This window comes from Ascidiella aspersa, chromosome 1 (genome assembly GCF_963924565.1).
Source record: "Ascidiella aspersa chromosome 1, kaAscAspe10.2, whole genome shotgun sequence".
Classification (NCBI taxonomy): Eukaryota; Metazoa; Chordata; class Ascidiacea; order Phlebobranchia; family Ascidiidae; genus Ascidiella; species Ascidiella aspersa.
This window is the reverse complement of record NC_139447.1, coordinates 18,956,791-18,976,708: the sequence shown is the minus strand read 5'-3', so window position 1 is coordinate 18,976,708 and position 19,918 is coordinate 18,956,791. Positions and strand designations below refer to the sequence as shown.

At 31.1% G+C, this 19,918-nt stretch overlaps 1 protein-coding gene across 1 annotated transcript in view; it reads right to left on the bottom strand.

Moving 5' to 3' along the window:
• LOC146168160 (polycystin-1-like) overlaps window positions 1-19,918 on the bottom strand; it is a 129,215-nt gene that overhangs the window by 23,818 nt on the left and 85,479 nt on the right. The window contains exons 55-68 of the mRNA XM_083389118.1: window positions 18,422-18,575; window positions 18,195-18,341; window positions 16,828-17,044; window positions 16,015-16,180; window positions 15,849-15,951; window positions 10,629-10,862; window positions 6,067-6,226; window positions 5,891-6,011; window positions 5,711-5,828; window positions 3,291-3,431; window positions 2,687-2,882; window positions 2,087-2,257; window positions 304-450; window positions 2-173 (exon numbers count right to left, since the gene is read on the bottom strand). Coding sequence (XP_083245244.1) covers window positions 2-173; window positions 304-450; window positions 2,087-2,257; window positions 2,687-2,882; window positions 3,291-3,431; window positions 5,711-5,828; window positions 5,891-6,011; window positions 6,067-6,226; window positions 10,629-10,862; window positions 15,849-15,951; window positions 16,015-16,180; window positions 16,828-17,044; window positions 18,195-18,341; window positions 18,422-18,575 — 2,247 coding nt within the window. The remainder of the gene's footprint in view (window position 1; window positions 174-303; window positions 451-2,086; window positions 2,258-2,686; window positions 2,883-3,290; window positions 3,432-5,710; window positions 5,829-5,890; window positions 6,012-6,066; window positions 6,227-10,628; window positions 10,863-15,848; window positions 15,952-16,014; window positions 16,181-16,827; window positions 17,045-18,194; window positions 18,342-18,421; window positions 18,576-19,918) is intronic.

Here is a 19,918-nt window from a genome sequence, read left to right as displayed (position 1 = left end):
CCATAACACCATAAATGAATATAAAAGAGTAACACAACAAGTAAGCCTTTGGATTCGTGTAAAGTGACTTTTAGTTGGCCTTTCAACTAACGACATCCAAAGATGAACATCTTCCCAGCCATATGAAAGCTGATTTCCAAATCTTAGAGAAAAATTTGATAGTTCATCATCGGCTGTAAAATTGTTTAAACAAATTTAGTTGGCAAATCATAAAAAAGCCACTACATAACACCCAAATGTTTCACTAAATAAAAGTAACAAAAACATAAACATGGTAAATATAATCAATAGTTAACACTGTACATGCAATTCTTATTGTCTTTTGCAAACATGTATCGTCTTCATCATCTGGATAAACTTGCAACCATGTGTCAGCAAGAAAATAGAAATTTTCTTCAGTTTGCATATCTTTTAACATTATTCTTGTCACATTCCATGCTGGATCTAATCCTTAAACAAGAAGTTTAATTATTGCACAACTTCATCCAACATATTTTAAATAACATTTGTGCACATAAATAGGCAAATCTAAGACATTTTGTACATAGAACAGAGTGTAGCTCTTCCAGCAGAATGTATAATAGATTGACGTTTCGACGTGCTATACAGAACGTCTTCATCAGGATACTGAGTATCCTGAGTATCCTGATGAAGACGTTCTGTATAGCACGTTGAAACGCCGATCTATTATACATTCTGCTGGAAGAGCTACACTCTGTTCTATATTATGCCTGGCAACAATAGCTTATTTCATTTTGTACATGTTCATTTTTGGGTAGGTTTTTATCTTTTTTTATTATCAACAATTTAAAAAAGGAATGGTCAGATATTATCAATCAATACTAAAGGACATAAAAACTAGGCTACACTACACCCAGAGTAAATACCAGTAATCATAACCTGCCCTCATATGCGGCACACATACAATGTTTTTATAACTTAACAGAGCATTACCTGAAATGAAATAAAAATGACAATTAACTTGTCCTTTTACAGGATTATTAAGCTTTGGCTCTTTTTCGTTGCTAGTTTACTGTACCTAAGGATATTTATCAGCATTTGTTTTCTGAAGGGCCTTCTGAAGCAGTGGTTGCATGCATAACACATTCAACACACTTTTTTAGTACAAAATGTAAGAGGTAACTTTAAAAGTGGGTATTACATGCTACTTTTAGAAATCCTGAAAGTAAATTAATGGTTTACATGCAATTTTGTTTAGTGTTTTATTAAATATTAGCTCTTTATAGTGTAACTGTGTAAGTATCACATAATTGCCACAATATGATGGCTTACTTTCCTGTAAAAAAAACTTCACTCGAGGTTTTGGAACTTTTTACTTAACTGCCACAGTAAGTTAATATCTATATAATAAATAATAATGTTAGAGTTAAAATATCTCTACAATTTATCTTAACTAAATTTAAAATATTCCCAACTGTATTAACATTATTTAAAATAATTTAGAAAATGACTTAATAATAACTCCCTTGGTTTTAAACCAAATAACTTGATTGCGATTGGCGTTGGAAGTCTTCAGTAAATAGATTTAGTACATCAAGAAACAACCATGGAACAATTACTTGAATCCTATTAGTATAATGAACTCCGTTTTAAAGGGGATCTACAGTTCCTTGTAAGTCAATGAAGATACGTGCACATACGTGTACAACAACTGTGATGTATGTATGCATCTTTCATAGACTTAACATGGAACTGTAGATCCCATTCAATACGGAGTTGATTGTACTAGTAGAATGTCTGTCGAAGACTTACGGTGTATTTTTTAAAATTTTCAATTCTCTATATTATCAACCATATGTTTCATCAAAAATAAATGTCATGGTATGCTGAGAGGCTACAGGCCTGTTTTTTTTAAAAAGGCCAAAAGTTAATATGTAAAAAATAGAGTTTTGGATAACATGGCCTGGCATAAATTGGTCATAAAAAATAGCAAATAGAAATCAAATACAGCCCAAACAAAACAAAACCATTAAAATGTATAAGAAAACAACTTACAAATTGCAAAAACATCCACCAATTTTTATTACCATAAACTAAAAAAAATAATTGTAGTGTAAAAAAATACCTGTATTGTCATGCCATAGTTTAATTTTGTATATTGGACCAAGGTCTATGTCGCATGCTATTTGAAACACATCAACAGAACCTCTGTGAAAGGCCCCTTGTCTGAACAAATGTCTTGAACCAGATTTTGAATGATATCCATATATATTAATTCCAACGTTTGCAGAGGTTCCTTTAAAAAGATATCATTACTTTTATTTTAATTTTAACTAAAACAGTTTGTTGTATGTCCAAGTCAGACAGAGGTGTAAAACTCTAGCCCTACAGAGAGTAAGATTTTTTTTAGCAAGCCCTAACAATGATAACTTAACTTTGTTTTGGAATTAGTTTGCATGAAAAGAAAGAAATAGGTGAGGTTTTGGTTGTTGCATAAATAAAAAACGTCCCAAAAATATTTTTTGGCTAATATAATAAAAGGATATTTTCTACACAAATATTAATCAACTTATTTATAAAGGGTTCTAAGATTGTTTAAAGACTCTTTTTTTAAACTTTATGGATAATCTTCTTTAAAGCAATTAACTTCAAGTAGAAATCTGTGTCTTTATTTCTCAACAACAGCACATTTACTGATATATTGTTTTAATAACTTTACACTTACCACACCCAATTCCAGGTGATGTTTTGATTGTAACTTCATATTTATAAGGACCATTTTTTCCACACAAGGGAATGCTACTTGCCTTTTCAAGATCTTTAATATCCAAAATTCTACATCTTATAGCTCCAACAATGTACAAAGAAAAAATAATCACCACCGTAATTAAAGCAACAGGATTTTGAGAAAAGTCGATATTCTGTATAAATAAATTTCAAATTTGACTGTTAAATTATCAGACTTATCATTACATGGTTTAAATTGTATATTTAAAATATGGTGCAATGAGGGCTGGAGTAGCTTGAGTAAATCTTCAAAAATGGTTTGGTTATAAAAACTAGTACAACATTTAGACATTCAATAAAACAGCATTTAATAAGATATTTCAGTCAAAGGAAAAAAAAAAATTTTTAAGCAAATTTAAAATGCACTAAAAAACAAAGAATAAGTTAATTTTTTCATATTTAGTGAAGTAATTAAGTCTGCACAGCAATGCTTGGTTATATAGTTTATTTGAGTTATTGATATGATATTGTTTTTATAAAGAAGTAATTAAAGTAGTTTAAAACATATTTTAGTATTGACATCTAGCATATAACCTACATACCCTTATTTCAGTGATATCAATAATGTTTGGGGGACTCAATATAAAAGATCCAAATGAAGTCAAGTGACTAGAATAGCAAACAGCGGCAGATGGTACTGTTTCAGGGGATGTTGCTAAGCCTTTGGAACTCCAAAGAGAAACCTAACATAATCATGGTTAATAATAACTTCAATGTTTTTATACTTTTTACTAAGTTAATGTTTTGGTCATTTGCAAAATTCTGTACAAGGGTTGGTAATTAAACTCGTCCGCTTGGCAATGTTAGTGCTGATTAACATATGCTTGCTCAGCTAGTGAATGCTCCTTAGTTTGTAGTGGGCAATTGTTAGGATTGGCTGTTAAAGATTTATGTACCCAAGCCAACATTTTTAGCGGCGTAATATTCACAGAAAACATACTAATTGGCTAACATTTGCTGAATGTTAGGTGAAAAGTGCAACCAGAAATGTAAAATATTCCATATGCTTAAAAAACTAAGCCTATATTTAGCATTCTGCAATATTAAATTTCCTACTTTATCACCAAAATGTATTAGATTAAAAAAAAAAAGTTTATACAACAATTCTCATGTTCGGATGCAGTAAATAAAATTTACAGGTTTTTCCTGCAATTTAAAGCTGCCATATTTACAGTTATAAGTAGGGCGATTATTTTTTGACTATTATTTTTTTTTTTTTTGAATTTTGTTAAAATTTATACGTTAGGTCAAAATTTGCCCAAATCAAAATTAATTGAAAATGCAGACAAATCTATTACAAAATTATTGCAACTATGGTGAGCTTTTTGAAATTGTCTTTAAGTTAAAATTAAAAAAAGTTTTGAAATTATATTCAACAACATTTTAACTGTATCATATCTTTATTGGAGCAATATAGGTTTATGCAAGCCGGCATTTTTAATAGTTGTTTGTCTTTTTTAACACCAAAAATATTAACTAAGCATTTCTGCATTAATCCAAAAAAATTCACAATTTTATTAAATCCCTTATGATGCTCGCTTACACAAATACAAAAATGAAAATAGACACATGGCAATAGTCCTTGAATTTTTTTTTAAACAATTGAGACTATACCCGATGCACCCCAAAAAAGCATGTGAAATTATTTGAAAAAACTATTTAGTTAAGATAAAAATTCGCAGACAACATTTTTGCAGGTATAATTTTGTCTAGACAGGGAAATATAATACATGAAATTTTGAACAAATAACCTGTGTGAAATGTATACTACAAAGACAGGAATATACATAGTGATACCATAATGCAGATCAAATAAATATGATTCACAAGATAGTTTATAAAACTCTGCCTACCAGTAAAAAGTTTTACAAAATTTTACTATACACACAAATCTGGTTGGGTTTGAAAGTCCACAGAGAAGTTATAGTTAGGGTGTTTAAATTATAATCCCAGGGGATTCTAGAACTTCAGGTTTTAAATCTAAAATAACGAATCCAAAATATTGAATCCTAGTATATTTTTACTAAATTGTTTAACCTAGATTTTGTTTGAGAGAGTTATTAATCTTAATATGCCCTACAAATAAATCACAAAACAATTTGCTAACATGTAAGACTGTATATTAAGATAAAAAACAATCTACAAAATGTTTTACATTCTTAACAACTGTCATTTGAAGCAGTTGTGTAAACTGTAATACATGTCCAGGTTGTTACCAAAAACTAATTTTTTGCCAATATAGTGAGTACAGTGCACTATACACTACACAATCAACTCTTCAGCAATTGGTCCAGTTTAAAAAAAAAAAAACATTGTTGTGTGTCACTTTTACTTTTTTGACTAACATGATCTATTATGCAGTCAAATAATGTACCGCAAAGAATAAAACGTTTCTATTGCCATAACCAATACTTGACGGCGCTGTGCATAACCTAGCTGAATATTGGCCTAAAGTTGACATTAAGTAACCCTGTAGTGCATTTTGTCCAAGGCTAGCACGTTTTACAGGGAACGTTAGTTTTGCAACTTAACGCAGTCAAGGAAATTGCAAACGCCGCACCTGGCATTACAGTTAGTCGTTCAAACAGTAATGCTTGATTGTCATCTAATTATTAGGCTAAGTTTATCGCGAGATGCAAAGTAATTGGTCGCACGAAAAATTTGCTGACACTGCCCTATACAAGGCTACTATTATATCAGTTCCAATTACCTGAAATAAATGGCAGGATTGTATACAAATCCCATTTAGATTTAAATCCAAGGATTTGATATTCTCCTTTGAACATCCCTAGTTATAGTGTTAAAGGACTCTGCTATTTTAAAAGAATATGTCACTGTCAATATTTGTTTTTTTCACAAATATACTTTACTGCAGCATAACTTAAATCTTTTTTTAGGTCGTTTGGGAGCTTCTAAGAAAACTAAATTGGGCTCATATATGTTAGAGTTGTTTACAACTTACGCTTGGATCATAAAATTGACACGAACTGTAATATACAGCAACACCAAGTCTCGTGTTATGATATTTGAAATAACTTGTTATATTCAGGTAATAAGACTGATGAAGATTGTTGTTGTCACTAAAAATATGATTAGTGAAAACAAAAACTCAGATTTTGTATAAAAGCAGCACATATATTACCTTGAATTCAAATAAATAGTATAATTTTTGTAATCTGCTGTTGGTTCAAATAAAGTATCAAGCCTTTTGTAAATAATGTAGTTAGAACTATCAGGAACAGATCTTGTGTGGTAAAAAATATCTAAAGAAGAATGGCATTAAAGAAATATTGTGAATAAAAAAATGTTTTCAGTTACCAATATAAGGAGCTGACTCAAGAGTATTGGAAACCGAAATTTGCTCAAAAACCATCACCACTATATAAACCGCAGTTGATGGGTCAGAATTGTTGTTATGTATAGTTAGAGCACCAGATTGTAGACCGTTCAATGTGAAATTTGAAAATTCTATGCCATCCTGAAACAAATATTACATAATAAGTTCCCAGTTAAACTGTATCACTTTACATATTGATCAGAAAAAGATGCATCCAAATTACACAAAAAAAAAAGATGGACATACAAAAACTTATTAAAAAAGGTCGCAGGTATACGCAAGTGGTTGACTTGAAAAATGATTTACTGAGAAAATTTTTAAAACATAACACCACCTTTAAAGTGCTTCTAAAGAACCAGTTCTAACTGGAGTCAATACTGGGAAAAGGCATATTATATTGCTATTGCACAAAGAACAAATTCATCTAAATATCCTGTGAATATTTTATATATTTTTAAAGACACAAATAAACAATTTTTTATAAGGCTTTCAACTTCCAATGTATACCATACAAACCTTGTTTATAATAATTACCATATGTTCAACAATAAAATACTGACAAATGGTAAATCTGGTTCAACTAAATTAATTTTAGAATTATAAACAATAGATAAAATGGTGTATCAATTTTCTTTTCCACTGAAAAAATAACACTGGTCAACAAATATTTACTTTTTTTCTAAATGAGAATATGAATATTTCATCTTAGATGTATTTTTCACGCTGATTTAAAATATACCTTTAGTTTTTCTCTAGCAAATCACATTTTTTAAATTTAGTCAAATTTAAATTTTCGGAAAAAACGCATTAAAAAACGACGCACAAATGTGATACATAGCCCGTAAAAACGTCTGACATATATTTTTTATACACATAACTCAGGTCATCACCATAGAACTTCTATGCTGGAATTTTCAACTATCCCCCCCCTTCAAAAATCCTTGGTGACGGCATTATATTGCTTAAAGTGTTGTTTTTGTTCGTCACTAACTGAACCACGGTTATCTGGATAGAAGTTAAACTAAGTGTGCAGAAAACGCACTTGACATGCATAATCCATCTATTTGCTAAGCTAAGCATATCATCAACACCGAACTGAAAAGAATGTAATTTGCATTTTCTAAAAAGTTAGCACACAGCCAACAAATGCCAGCCAAGCGTGTAATTCCACCTTTTTACAATTTGCATTTCCTTTCGTTTTGCTTAGCTTAGTAGCATATGTAGAGAAATACTTATCATAGAACTCCACTTTTCTATTCCTCAAGCAAGAAAAAATTCTAAAAGGCGTAACAATTGTGATATCAGCCACTTACGGTTTCTTATAGGCTTATAGTCTCTGAGGAATGCAGTTCGTAGCACAGATGTTGTAGCAAAAAACGACCATCTACTGCAGGTTGTCTCAGTTTTATTTTCATTATGTCTTAATACTACATCAATCTCAAGCAAGTGGTTTTATTTTAATCTTAATACAAGCACTTCTGACTTTTTTTTTGAAAAAAAAAACACGCATCTACAGTAAGGCTGTTTAAATCTGTCTGGAAAACAGAATGGGTTTCAAACTTTCGTTTTGTTCTTATGAACTCCATTCAATCTTCAATTTTATTAGGGAGAATTCAAGACTTTAATAAGGAGAAAGTGAAAGATGCATTGAGGCATTATTTGGTATAGGTCTCCATTCTAAATCTAATAGCTTAAGTACAATTGTCCAACTTAATGATATCTGAAGTGATTCATTGCTTGTCGTTGGTCACTCAAATTTGAAAAGGATATGTAAAAACATCACTGATTAAAATCTGGCATTAGCAACATTTATTCATTTTTTTTCTGCTGTAGTGCTACAAGATCTTGTTTAAACAACATGTATACTCAGCTCTGATGTTGTTTTTACATCCGGAAAATAACTACTTAAATACAAAAATGGTTGGTAAATAATCGTTTCCATATTGTTTCTTAGAGATATTAGTAAAAAAAGATAAAATGGTGCGCAATTTGCATAGGTTAATAATACAACAATACATTGGAAAAATTTAAATGCAAATATTTCAAAAAACTGATGTGCTAGATAAAAAACGAGGGCATTTTCAGAATCAGTGCCGAAATAAAATTAAAAAACCACATCTTGGTTTTAAATTTTCTGTTGACCAGTGTAATAGTTTAAAATTTAACATTTTTGTTTAATTAGGCCAAGTTAATAAAGTGACACACCCAGTACAAATGTTTTACTTTCTTGTGCATCAATCGCAATTTGTGCTGGTCATCTCAAGCATAATTGTAGCTTCCTAATTTTAACTGATTGTTTAATACTGTTGCAATCAAACAAAACAAGCGAAATAGGAGCAATGGAATGGTTGCTATAAATTCTCATGAGACATTATTTGTAAAAAAACTTGCCAGGTGAGGCATTCAAAATAGGCAGCGCAGGAAAATCTTATTGGTTATTATGGACTAGTGTGGCCCTATTATTAAACATCAGAGGGAAAGGGTCAAAATAATATTTAAACTAGCGATAGTGTGCAGAGTGCAATCTTCTTGACATGCGGTAACCTTCAGCATTTGTCAAAGATGAAAAGTAAAAAAGTGACATGGAATAATGTATATATTTTGCTTTAGTTAGCGGCATAAAAAAGGTTGTTTAATAGTAAAGTGTAGTTTATGGTACAAAAGTTTCAGTGCACACAAAATTAAATCTGTACTTCCAGACTTTCTTGGCAAGTTTGCATTTTTGTCTGCTGATTCCTTTGCAAATACTGAACGATAAACATAGCAAAAAGCTATCCAATCTGAAGATGCTTGAAGAAAAATCAAAGCTATAGTTGGTTGTTGTTGAAAGCACTTTGTCTAACATACAGTATTTGAATATTGTAGTTTGTAGCCTCATGTCAGTTATTTGTACTATTACCAACCTTTACTATATACGCAATTTCCAAGATAACACAACTAAAAAGACAAAAATGTTGCTAATAAAGGACCGCCACGAACATTTGCAGCGATCAAGTGTCGTTTATAAGTTAACTTGCTCATTTGGGGTTTCCTACATTGGCCACACCCAACAAAATGTTTAAATGAGGGTTAAAGAACATAGAGTGGTCCGAAGAATCAGAGGTTTGCAGACATCTTCTGCAGCAGTCAGATCATAAGGTTGATTTTAGCCAACCCAAAGTGCTCGGAGAGGCTCAGATGTGTTAGATTGCGGCTACTTGAGTCGTTATACATTCAAGACTGCAGCCCCGAACTGAATGTTGACACTTTATCAACACCGCTGTACCTGTGTAACACCTGAAGGTGCTAAATTTTGTTCCAACCATAGAAACTCACATAAATAACAATTGCGTCCAACCTTTAAATAAGTGATACTTGAATCACTTCTCAGTCACATTAACTAAAGATGAAACATGCGCATATCGAAACGTCTTAATCAAGATGGCTTTGCATTTCATTATAGCTACATTACAGATCCGTGCATTGTGTACCCAAATGACAGCATTGCGTAATCAATTGATGATGCTGTAAGATCTTTTGGAACTAACTAAAACTCATTTTGTTTTTTATGATGTGATGCTTCAAGACATATCAAGTCACAAGAAACGCCATTGTTGCATAACTATGCTATGAAAATAAATCTCACTGTCAAGATATTGATTGACTACTTGCAGAAGCAAAACCTCAAATACAAAATTTGTTGTTATTGGCTATGAACAAAAAACTAATCAAAGCAATTTATTGACAGTGCGCCTTATAATCGGGTGCGCTTTATGGTCCGTAGAATTCGGTATGCTTTATTTTATTAACAGAATTACCCTAATTAAAAGCGTTTGTTGATGTTCAGCAAAAGATAGCTTGCAAGCACTGTCCAGATTCCTAATATTAAACAAGTACACCGAAAAGCCATCGCAGACTCGCCGAATCTGTCGATCTATGATGCAAGCAGAGCATTCATTAAACAAGTAGTTTGACTTATAGAAATTAAACAAAGTGTCAAAAACACAAAGAAGGAAGCAGTACAAGCAATGCAAGTACTTGAGTGAAAACTTGCACGTTTGAAACCTGTGTGCCTTGTTATTGTGACAAACTGCCTGATATTGACCATGTTGCATTCATTCAGATTACTGTGTATTGAAACACTGGCAGCCCATGTTTTCTTCTGTGTAAAGAATTTTTCAATGCTCACAAACTTCTGGCCAAGTACAGAAACATTAATGCCGAAAATGTAAAACATATATATTGTGTTACTTTTAAAGTCTTGTTCTTGTTATATGTAATGTTCATTAAGAAGTTAGTTGCATGATAATAAAAGCCTTAAAAAAACAGTGATTCTGTTAAGGATTTTATCATTTTGTAATGATTTATAATTATTTTTTAATGATGTAGCCTTCTTTAACACAATAAATAATGGCTCGTGTTCTGTCAATAAAAAGCTTGTTGTTAGTGATTATATGCAACAACAAAAAAGTGGTCATTTCACAAATATTACGACAATATTTTTAGTGCATTTGGGATATATTTTTAGTGACTATTACTGATAACGAAGTACAAATATACTTACCACATTAGATTCTATTTCACCAGTATTTTCTGATTGAATGAATTGTCTTTTACTAGGTGCCATAGTCATTTTTATCCATTGAGTTGGTTCTATAGTAGCCATATCCTCAACAGTGCATATTGACAAAGGTAATTGATTGGCATATTTAAATTGGAATGCTGGAACTCTTGTCGATATTTTTGCATGACCAGACTTGGCCAAATGACTTGGAATGTAGCCATATGTATAAGGATTCTATAAAAGCATGGCAGTAGTAAGCACTTTGTGAAAAAATATGAGTTTTTTACATGATACAATGCAGAAATTTCCTCGTTATTTTTTTGTTTACTAAATTACTTATATTACAAAAATTACAAATTTAAAATACAAATAGTGTATTTATGTACATTGGGGTCCCATTATCATTTTTTAACACGGAAAATAATGTCATAAAAAGTTACACAGAGCACTTTATGAAAATAATATATTTAAATTATTATCTTGTATTAAATTATTGTGGTGAAGGTGCAAAAGTTACACTGCCAGAATGATTCTTTTTTAAATCATCAATCGGATAAAGGTTTTTTTATTTAAGTAAACTTAAAGCTTAAGGTTTTTAAAAAAGGACTGTTAGCAACAACCCTCATTGTGTATATCAATGGTCTGGTGGTATATGGTGTAACCCCTTCCTTTGGCAAAAACCAAAAAAATGACGACAGTCCCTACACTACAGTTTCAAAAAGGCCTAAATCACCAATAAATGCCGCTTCCACACAGGCTGTACACAGCTAATCTAATTGTGGGGAAAGTTTTGGTTAACCAATGAACATAATCTGTGGCAAACAGAATAAGGGCGTCTTTGCTTGTAGGCTACATTACTTCTGTTCATAGCAAAATGCAAAAAACACATCAGATGTTTAGAAATTTTTAACTGTGTAAAACGTGTAGCACCACAACAAGATGATGGATTGTTCATTTTGTTTATCGTGCAAAATGAGGTAGATTTTGCAAACTATTGTGCTTATTGCCAGTGTAATTAGTTAAAATCGCAGGCCGCATGCATAATTTTTTGTGCAACCCGCAAACGCCTAAAGTAATAATATAAAAAAATAAATACAAAAATGATTTAATAATAATTTAATTACATGCAAAACTAAACCTTTAATGAATGGTGCAGTGTGCATCAAAATCCTTAGAAGTCACAGGGCAGTGTTGCAGCTGCCTTATGGTAAATGTGTGCCTCAGGCTTTAGGTTGCTAAACAGTCAATTATGTCACAATGGAAATGTCTTACTATGGCCTGAAGCATCAGTTTAGCAGCTGGTTGTTTTGAAAAGCGTTAGTTTATAAGTTATGAACTTAGTTTAAAACTGATTTGTATATATGATGTGTAGATTGGGTTGCTATATGTGGAGTTGGATAAAATATATCTATAATAAGCTTTTCAAACCAATCTAAAAGGCGAAAAGATAAATATTGTGTATTCAACAATGAAGTGAAAGAAAAGTTTTTTTACTGACGTTGAAGGTATTGACTTTGAAAGTTAAAAAAAGGATTTACTAGAACCAATTATAGGTTGGGTATAAACAAAAAAATGTCAACTGAAGACAACCACATTTTAACAATACAGCCAAAAATTCATTTTAACATTAAGAAATATTCTGAAAATGACTTCACAATTAAATGACCAAATATTACAAGTTGTCATGCCGAAGAATAACAGGATGAAAGTACTGATCTTCCAGATACTGCTTAGTTATTTATTTATATCAGAGAAATTGACAAAAACTTTCACATTTCCAAAAATGGTTGTCAATAGAGACCCTCAAAGACACTGCTCGAAAAAAAGATGTTTTAGGCTTTGTAGTTCGGTCAAAATTAAGCTTGGATATATTAGCAAGTATTACAACAGATGGCGCCCCTGTTCAATAATTCAATAAGCACATGGCCTATAACACTGGAAATTCTGAAGTTTTGTTTTATGATATAGAGGCGAATTTTATGTAAGTAAGTGTTCACTGTGTCAGCATCAGAAGAATACTAACAAGAGTATGGAGGATAAAACAGAGGTTGTCAGGTTTTTTCAATACAAAAGTATTTTTTATAACTTTTTGAGGAAAATGGAGCAGAAGCAATGGGCATGTGATTTTGCATTTTGTCAACATAATGCAAAAGATAAATGAACTGAAAACAAATCTTCAAGGTAAACAGGTAATTGCTTAAGAAATGTAAAATGAAAATAAAAGCCTTTTAAATGAAGCTTAAGCTTTTTGATCTTTTTTAATTTTGTTTATTTTACACTTTTAGGAACCCTAATCGATATCACACCAGAATTATCATAAAATTACAGTTCTCAGCTGTTAGCATTACATAGGCAATTAGATGATTTGGCGATTTCAAAACAATAAAGACTGGTTTAAATTACTTAGCTTTAATTACTATCTATGATATTAAAGCATTTGCCTATGAATATTGAAGCTACAATTGGTTAGAAATGATAGATTTACTTATCAATGATTCTTTAAAGAAAATTAGTGAGCAAATCACTGATTAAATTTTATGCATCTCTTAATTTAGAAAAAAATTAAAACCGTAAAAAGTTTTGCAAGAAAGTTGTTTGTGATTTTTGCATAAACATTAGGGTTGTTAAAAAAACAACAGTTTTTTGTCAAACTTCAGTGGGGACCCCCTGTAATTGTTAGGTTGCGTCTAAAAAACCAACAAAACAAATATGAGCACGTTTGGTTCAGTATTGACCGTGCTACATCAATTTGAGAATTCAGACTTAGGCTAAAATTAAAAAAAAAAGTAAATTATCCTCCCCCTGAAAACAATTTTTTTCTAATTTCTTTGCATTGGTTTGCAATTAAATAGCTATAAATAAACCTGTTTTACAGTAAAAAAGTGAGTAGTCATGGTGCAAATGTCACGTCTGAAGTTAATTTTTCAGGAATAAAAATGATAAAATTAACAAATGTTTGTATCTCACATAATGTATAAGTAGGCTACTTGATGCTTACTACTTCTTTGTGTTATCATGTTCGTACAATCAATACAATAAAACGCTGATTCTTACAGAAAATGTTTATTATTACTAAAATCAAAAAGTGACATACCTTCAAAAGTAAGGACACAACCTAAAAACAACTTTTGGTATTTTTGTGTTTAGTTTGGAGCATTAAAACAAAATACATTAGAATTTTTCTACAACTAAAACTTCAAAATTTTGTTACATGTATTATTATAATCTTAATTATACTATAGTGTGAAACTCAACAAATTCAGATTCTGAAGGCAGCTCTCGAGACAAAAAGCTTGTCCACACCTGGTTTAGGGTATACTAGACGAAATACCCGGCGTTGCCCAGGTTAAGTAGGGTATATACAGTAAGGGTTTTACCGGGCAGTCTTAGTGGAAAGCCTGAACCCCGCGTCAAGAGGCTGCCTATATTTAAGCAAATACGTAATTCCGGTGCTAAACTGCGTTAAACGTGAGAAAAATCCTCATTGAAAAAACAAATGCTTACTGCTAACTATAAAAAAGTATTGCGTGGGTAAAACACATTGTAAGAAGTCATTAGGCTTTGGCCTCAATCACTACCGCTAACAAACGGCTTAAAAATAAAAATTCAATTCTTCGTAAATTTGCAAACTCTACTTAAATTTTACGCGTAAACAGGCATCAATAAGTTTCTATACATAATAGTCTTTGTTGGAAACATTAAAATTTTAGTTTATGAAGGAAATGTACTTAGTTTTATTTTTTAATTTCCCGGCAGGTAATTAAACTTGGACTATATTTTACTTACTGCGACAACAAACGCGATATGTTGCGAACTCTGCCTAATTTTTTATTTTTTTATTTCCCGGCAGATAAATTAAACTTGGACTATCTTTTACTTAGTGCGACAACAAACTCGATATTTTGTGAACTCTGCCTAAATTTGGCACTGTTAAACTTAAGTCTTTACTTGAAACGTTGCACAAGTTTGTTAGCATAGTTTATAACAGTGTTTCTCAACCGGGGGTCCACAAAAACTTCTAAATATACCTATATTAAATTAACTAACGCTGGGGCTTGGGATATTGTGTTGTCTTTTGTCTTACTTGTAACCAGATATGGGCTGAGAATTTTTTACTTTTGACTACGCTTTTACTAATGTGAAGCGGATGGTTTGCCAAGAAGTACAATCTCAGTGCACTTCCCCCCCCCCCCCCACACCCACCCAAACCAAAAAATAAATTCTTATTCCAAATCCAAAACTTATATTACAATTAAAATAGTAATTTCATAGATTATTATAAATTATAGGTTTGGTAAGTTTGCACCATTTTCCTGCCCCCATCCCATCTTAACCTACTTTATTAACATTTTCTCCCCAATTTTGACATAAATATGACCAACAGTTTCATATTTATTAATACTCCATAAACCCACTCCCCAATTGCTTGTGTGTTTGCCATAAATAAACAAATAATATAATTTATGGTGGCAACCTGTATAATACATTTCATTTAATAAAACAGGTTATATTACAAAATGATTAACTAATAAAAACATCAAATTTAATGGTTTTGCACCCAAAAAATAAGGGTCTCTAAGGGGAACAAACATATGACCCCCAAAATACCATCTACACTTTAACTTCAGAAGTTTTTTTCAAAACGCATGCATACAAACTTAATAAAGCCTTTCTACTAATAGGGGTTCTTTTTTTATTCATTAAATGGGCAAAAAATTGTTTTGGGACTCATTTCATTTTCATCAACACTGTTTTTTGGGTTGGTTTGCTTGCTTTACTTTGGTATGTTTTTGACTGAATTTTGTCTAAATTTTCATGGAAAAGTAAAAATCGCAATAACTTGATATTTTCAGCCATGTTATATGTTAGTATGTAGATGGTCCCATTGGGTTTAAGGGTCTGCCCACCTGGTGATTAAAAATTACAAAATAAGTGTGGCATCATTGTGTAGGTTTTAGTTAGCTCCATACGTTTATCTAGCCGACGGCTAATTGCAACTGAATTTTATTTTTTAGGTTTGTTTTGAAAGTTAAAGCTGATACTAATGCTAAATTTTCAATTTAAAAATAACCTCAAACAAATTATGAATTTAGGGCTGGACAAACAGAAAAAATACACGGCTTAAGGCTTACTATATAGTTCACTTAAAATAACTTAAGCAGAGAAACAATACATTTTAGTAGCCTAAATATTAAATATTATGAAATGAATGCAACAAACTTGTTCAGCAACGACCAGGATATAAGATATTTCACTATCCTCGGAAACATTGCAAAATAATTTTTTTGGGAATTCAAAAAGACAACCATCATTGATGACGGATCTGAAATTCATGATTATACAGTTAGAAGTTAAGTCATACTGAAGAAGAAAAAACACATATTACCGATTCATGTTTGCAGGTGTAGTTCGAGCACCTATGGAGGACATTGCAGTAGCATTTAAAAAAAATGGTTCTTCACCTTCTACCTTACTATTAAGAACGTTTGTAGTTAACCCAATTGTAGAATTCATTAACTGTTCAACCATTTCCTTTCTATATTCTTCCTTACCTGAGAGAAAAAAAAGTGTACTAAAGTCAACACCGGAGGATTCAAAAGGAACAACAGAATGTCTTGGTTGCTTCTTGACTTGTTTTCTATGAGTCTGCGTAGCTCAGTTGATGAAGTAACAGTCAAAATATTACACCTTATTCTATGATAGAGGTCATGAGTTTGAACCTCACCACCTGCGAGGATTTTCTAGCCTGGTTTTGATCGCATAAAAATTGAATCATGGTTTAGGTTAGTTTCTCAACAGATTTAGCTAGTTTCTTAAAGGCTCCCGATGTAAGTTACCAGAGAAGTATTCTGCTATCAAATGCAATTTTATGCTTATGCCAATTTTATACTGTTGTTTGTAACCCCTATTTTAAATTGAGTTACAGTTTTGTAAAATAGTTATCCAGGAGCGAGAGAATTAAACAATGAACTTGCTAAGTATTAAAATTCAGCACTGAGACTTGAAACAAAGAATAGGGTGTAATATTTTACTTTTGATGAATGTCAAACAACTTACCATGTAACTGCTCTGACAGAACTTTGGGAGACACAGTAAATTAGGAATACTTTAAAATTAATGCATTAAATTTAGTAAGATGTTTATATATATATATATATATATACATTTGGAAAAATAATATTATATTGGAAGATCTTACCAATATTTGAACTTGTTATGACGTTATTGTTGATGTAAACTGGATAATTGAAAGAGTCAACTAAATAACTTGCTATATCCATTAAAGTTGTTGTAACAGTGAGAATAGTTGTCTGACTTGCACTTTCAATGTGGTTCGGCATTTTTACAGCAAGTTCCATAAACTTATGCATACTTACATTTTGCAAATCTGAATCTTGAAATTCAGAGGAAACTTTCTGCAAATATAAAAAAGTTAGAGAAAAAAATGAAACCTTTTTAAATTTTTTTTTAAACTTTTTTGGTTTTTAAACAACTGGCTAACATTTTGAACTTGACAATGGTGTTGTTTTTTATGCAACCAATTTTACCACTTTCTTGTAGAACATAAACTAGTTTAAAAGTGATTAACAAGTTTGTAACTTAAAGTTGAGTTAACTAGTGTGTCTAACCATAAGAAAAAATAACCTTTCAAGGCTTGTCGCAGTAACCAACTAAATTGTTTGAGAATGTATTAGAATAAAAAGACATAAATTAAGACCAAAACATTATGAAAATTATTCAATGCATTAATCATTACTTAATGCTGTGCATGATTAAACTAATCATAACAAATTGTGTGAATTACAAAAATTAACCTGCAAACTTTGAATGATGGCAAATATAAAACTCTTCAAAGTAGAAAATTGGACCCCAAGATTTTCGACTTAATGCAGACTAACAAGGGCAAGTTAAAAAAAAAACAGATTAACTTTATACATGAGGCCCAAAGTGTATATTTGCGAAGTCATTTTGAGTATGTTCCTAAAATTAATACAATTGTTGCTCCATAAAGTTTATATGACTATTGCAACACGTAAAAGTGTAGGCAGAAAAAAAAAGAAAACATAACTATCCAATCATTTTCAATAGTTGTTACCAGATTTTCTAGAAAAGAGTGTATAAACTTCTAAACAACCTGTTCTCCATGTGGTCATGTACCCATCAACACATATCTTAAATCGTAGGACTAAATTTTGCATAAAGTAGACACTTTAGTGGAGTGTCCATTTATTTGAAGCCATAATATGCTGCACAACCAATAAAAGAAAGTGTGTAACACACCACTTAAGATGCTTTTCCAAAAAAGTTACTGTATTTTTGTTTACAAATATCGATTTGGTCTGATGGTTTTCAATTGCCTTTTATTTTATTTTTTTGCTTTGAAAATTGGTTATAGCCTATAAAAACACTGAATAAAATACACCCACATTTTTGGTAAAGAAATGTATAAATGCATATAAAAAAATGTTGTTTTGGCCATGCAACTTTAAGGCCCCTTTTGAGATATTGCTACTGAAGGTTTATTTATTAAAAACTAGCAAACGCTGTCAATGCAGTTTTACCTACCACACACTGTTTAAAAACAGTTGTAACTTGTTGAATTTCATCAAGGGTGTTAGCTTCTAAGGAAGTTACTGTGCGTGTAATCTTGTTACGAATTTCCTTGCGACTGTTAAATGATGAATCATCTTCGGCATTATAAACCTCTGAATCCTTTACATATTTAACAAAATTTTTCATAAAAACTTCAGAAAATTGTCAATATTTAATAAACAGGAATTTCTAATTTGGACCTCATTAAGAACAGTTATAAGTCCTGCAGCAAAGTCAGCTACTAGTTGAGGATTGCTTGATTTTTGAAGTTCAGAAAGTTGTCCAAATGTCTTATTATGCAACCATATTATGGTATCTGTTTGTGTCATAGGACTTAATTCCACAATAATTGATCTGTGAAATACGAATAAGTAATTAAATAAGCATAGTAATGTCCTGTCCTGTTCAGCTGATGGTATCTAAGCAGGAATAGGTGAACTACAACAGGGTTAACTTCCCATTTTTTCTTGACCTTGACAAAAATATAACAGATTATGTTTTTATATTTTTTAGAATAAAATAAGAGAATAATTAGGGCCTTGAAAACAGTAATGGCAAAACAAATTTGTGAAAAAATTGAAATCAAACAAATGTAAGCAAATAGTGTTTTTAAATGATTATTATTTGTAACAAAATTAAATAAAAATAAAGGCATTTAGATCATAAATAACTTTTTAGTTCACTTAACTTTCTGCAGCTACTCCTTGCTGTCATTACATTATGATCAAGAAAAGGTAAGCTAGGAACAAAATTATAAGCCCAAACCAATTAAACAATAACTAGACAGGGTTGATGTTTGTATATTTTGCCAGGGTTTTTCCTTAGTTAGTTTTGTATGAGTGGTTTATTGGTGACTATTTGTCAATATAAATGTTGTTACTTATCGCCGCTAACTTTTAAATATTGTAAATTTAACTTCGGTTTGTTGGTTTAAAATATTGTAAATTTAACGTTTGGTTTGTTGGCTTTATATTGTGTGTTCCACTTTTCCTTGACTTATTTCTGCAAGCACAAAGACATATGAGCTGAAAATTTCCCGCCATTACCTATAAATTTGGAATAAGGAGGGAGTAGTGTGAAAAAAAACCTCCCAAAAGTCCTCAACCCACCAAATTGATATTTACCAAAAATGATCAGACAAGCATTAAGTATTGGTAAACAAACTTATCCTACCAGGAAACTCTCAACAAAATTTGGTCTAAAATACCAGAGCAAACCATAAATATAATTGTGTTAAAAACACGTTATGTCCTGAAAATAAATATTCTACCCATAAAATATCAGCCAGTGACACAACAATAATATATATATATATTTGATTTTGAAAAAGGATAGGTATTCGGTCACTTAGTCTTAGATATCTATTTGTTGACAATAACACTAGAAAAAAAAAAAAATTCCGAAATTTTATGATTTTATTGCAAAACTTTAAGATCATTAAGCATATTAAAATAATAGTACATTTCGAAAACTTCTTTAAATAAATGAATATTAAATTAAATGCTTATTCCGATCTACCAGCCATTGCTTTAGGAAGGGGTTATAGAATATATTGTGAAAATGTAGCCGAAAAAGCTTAACTAGTACATGTTAAGATGGTTGAATATTAATATTTCAGGAAAACGATATTTTGAATGAATACCACAGTTCTTGTAACATTTATAATTTAAATGATTACAATATTGCTCTAACCTAGT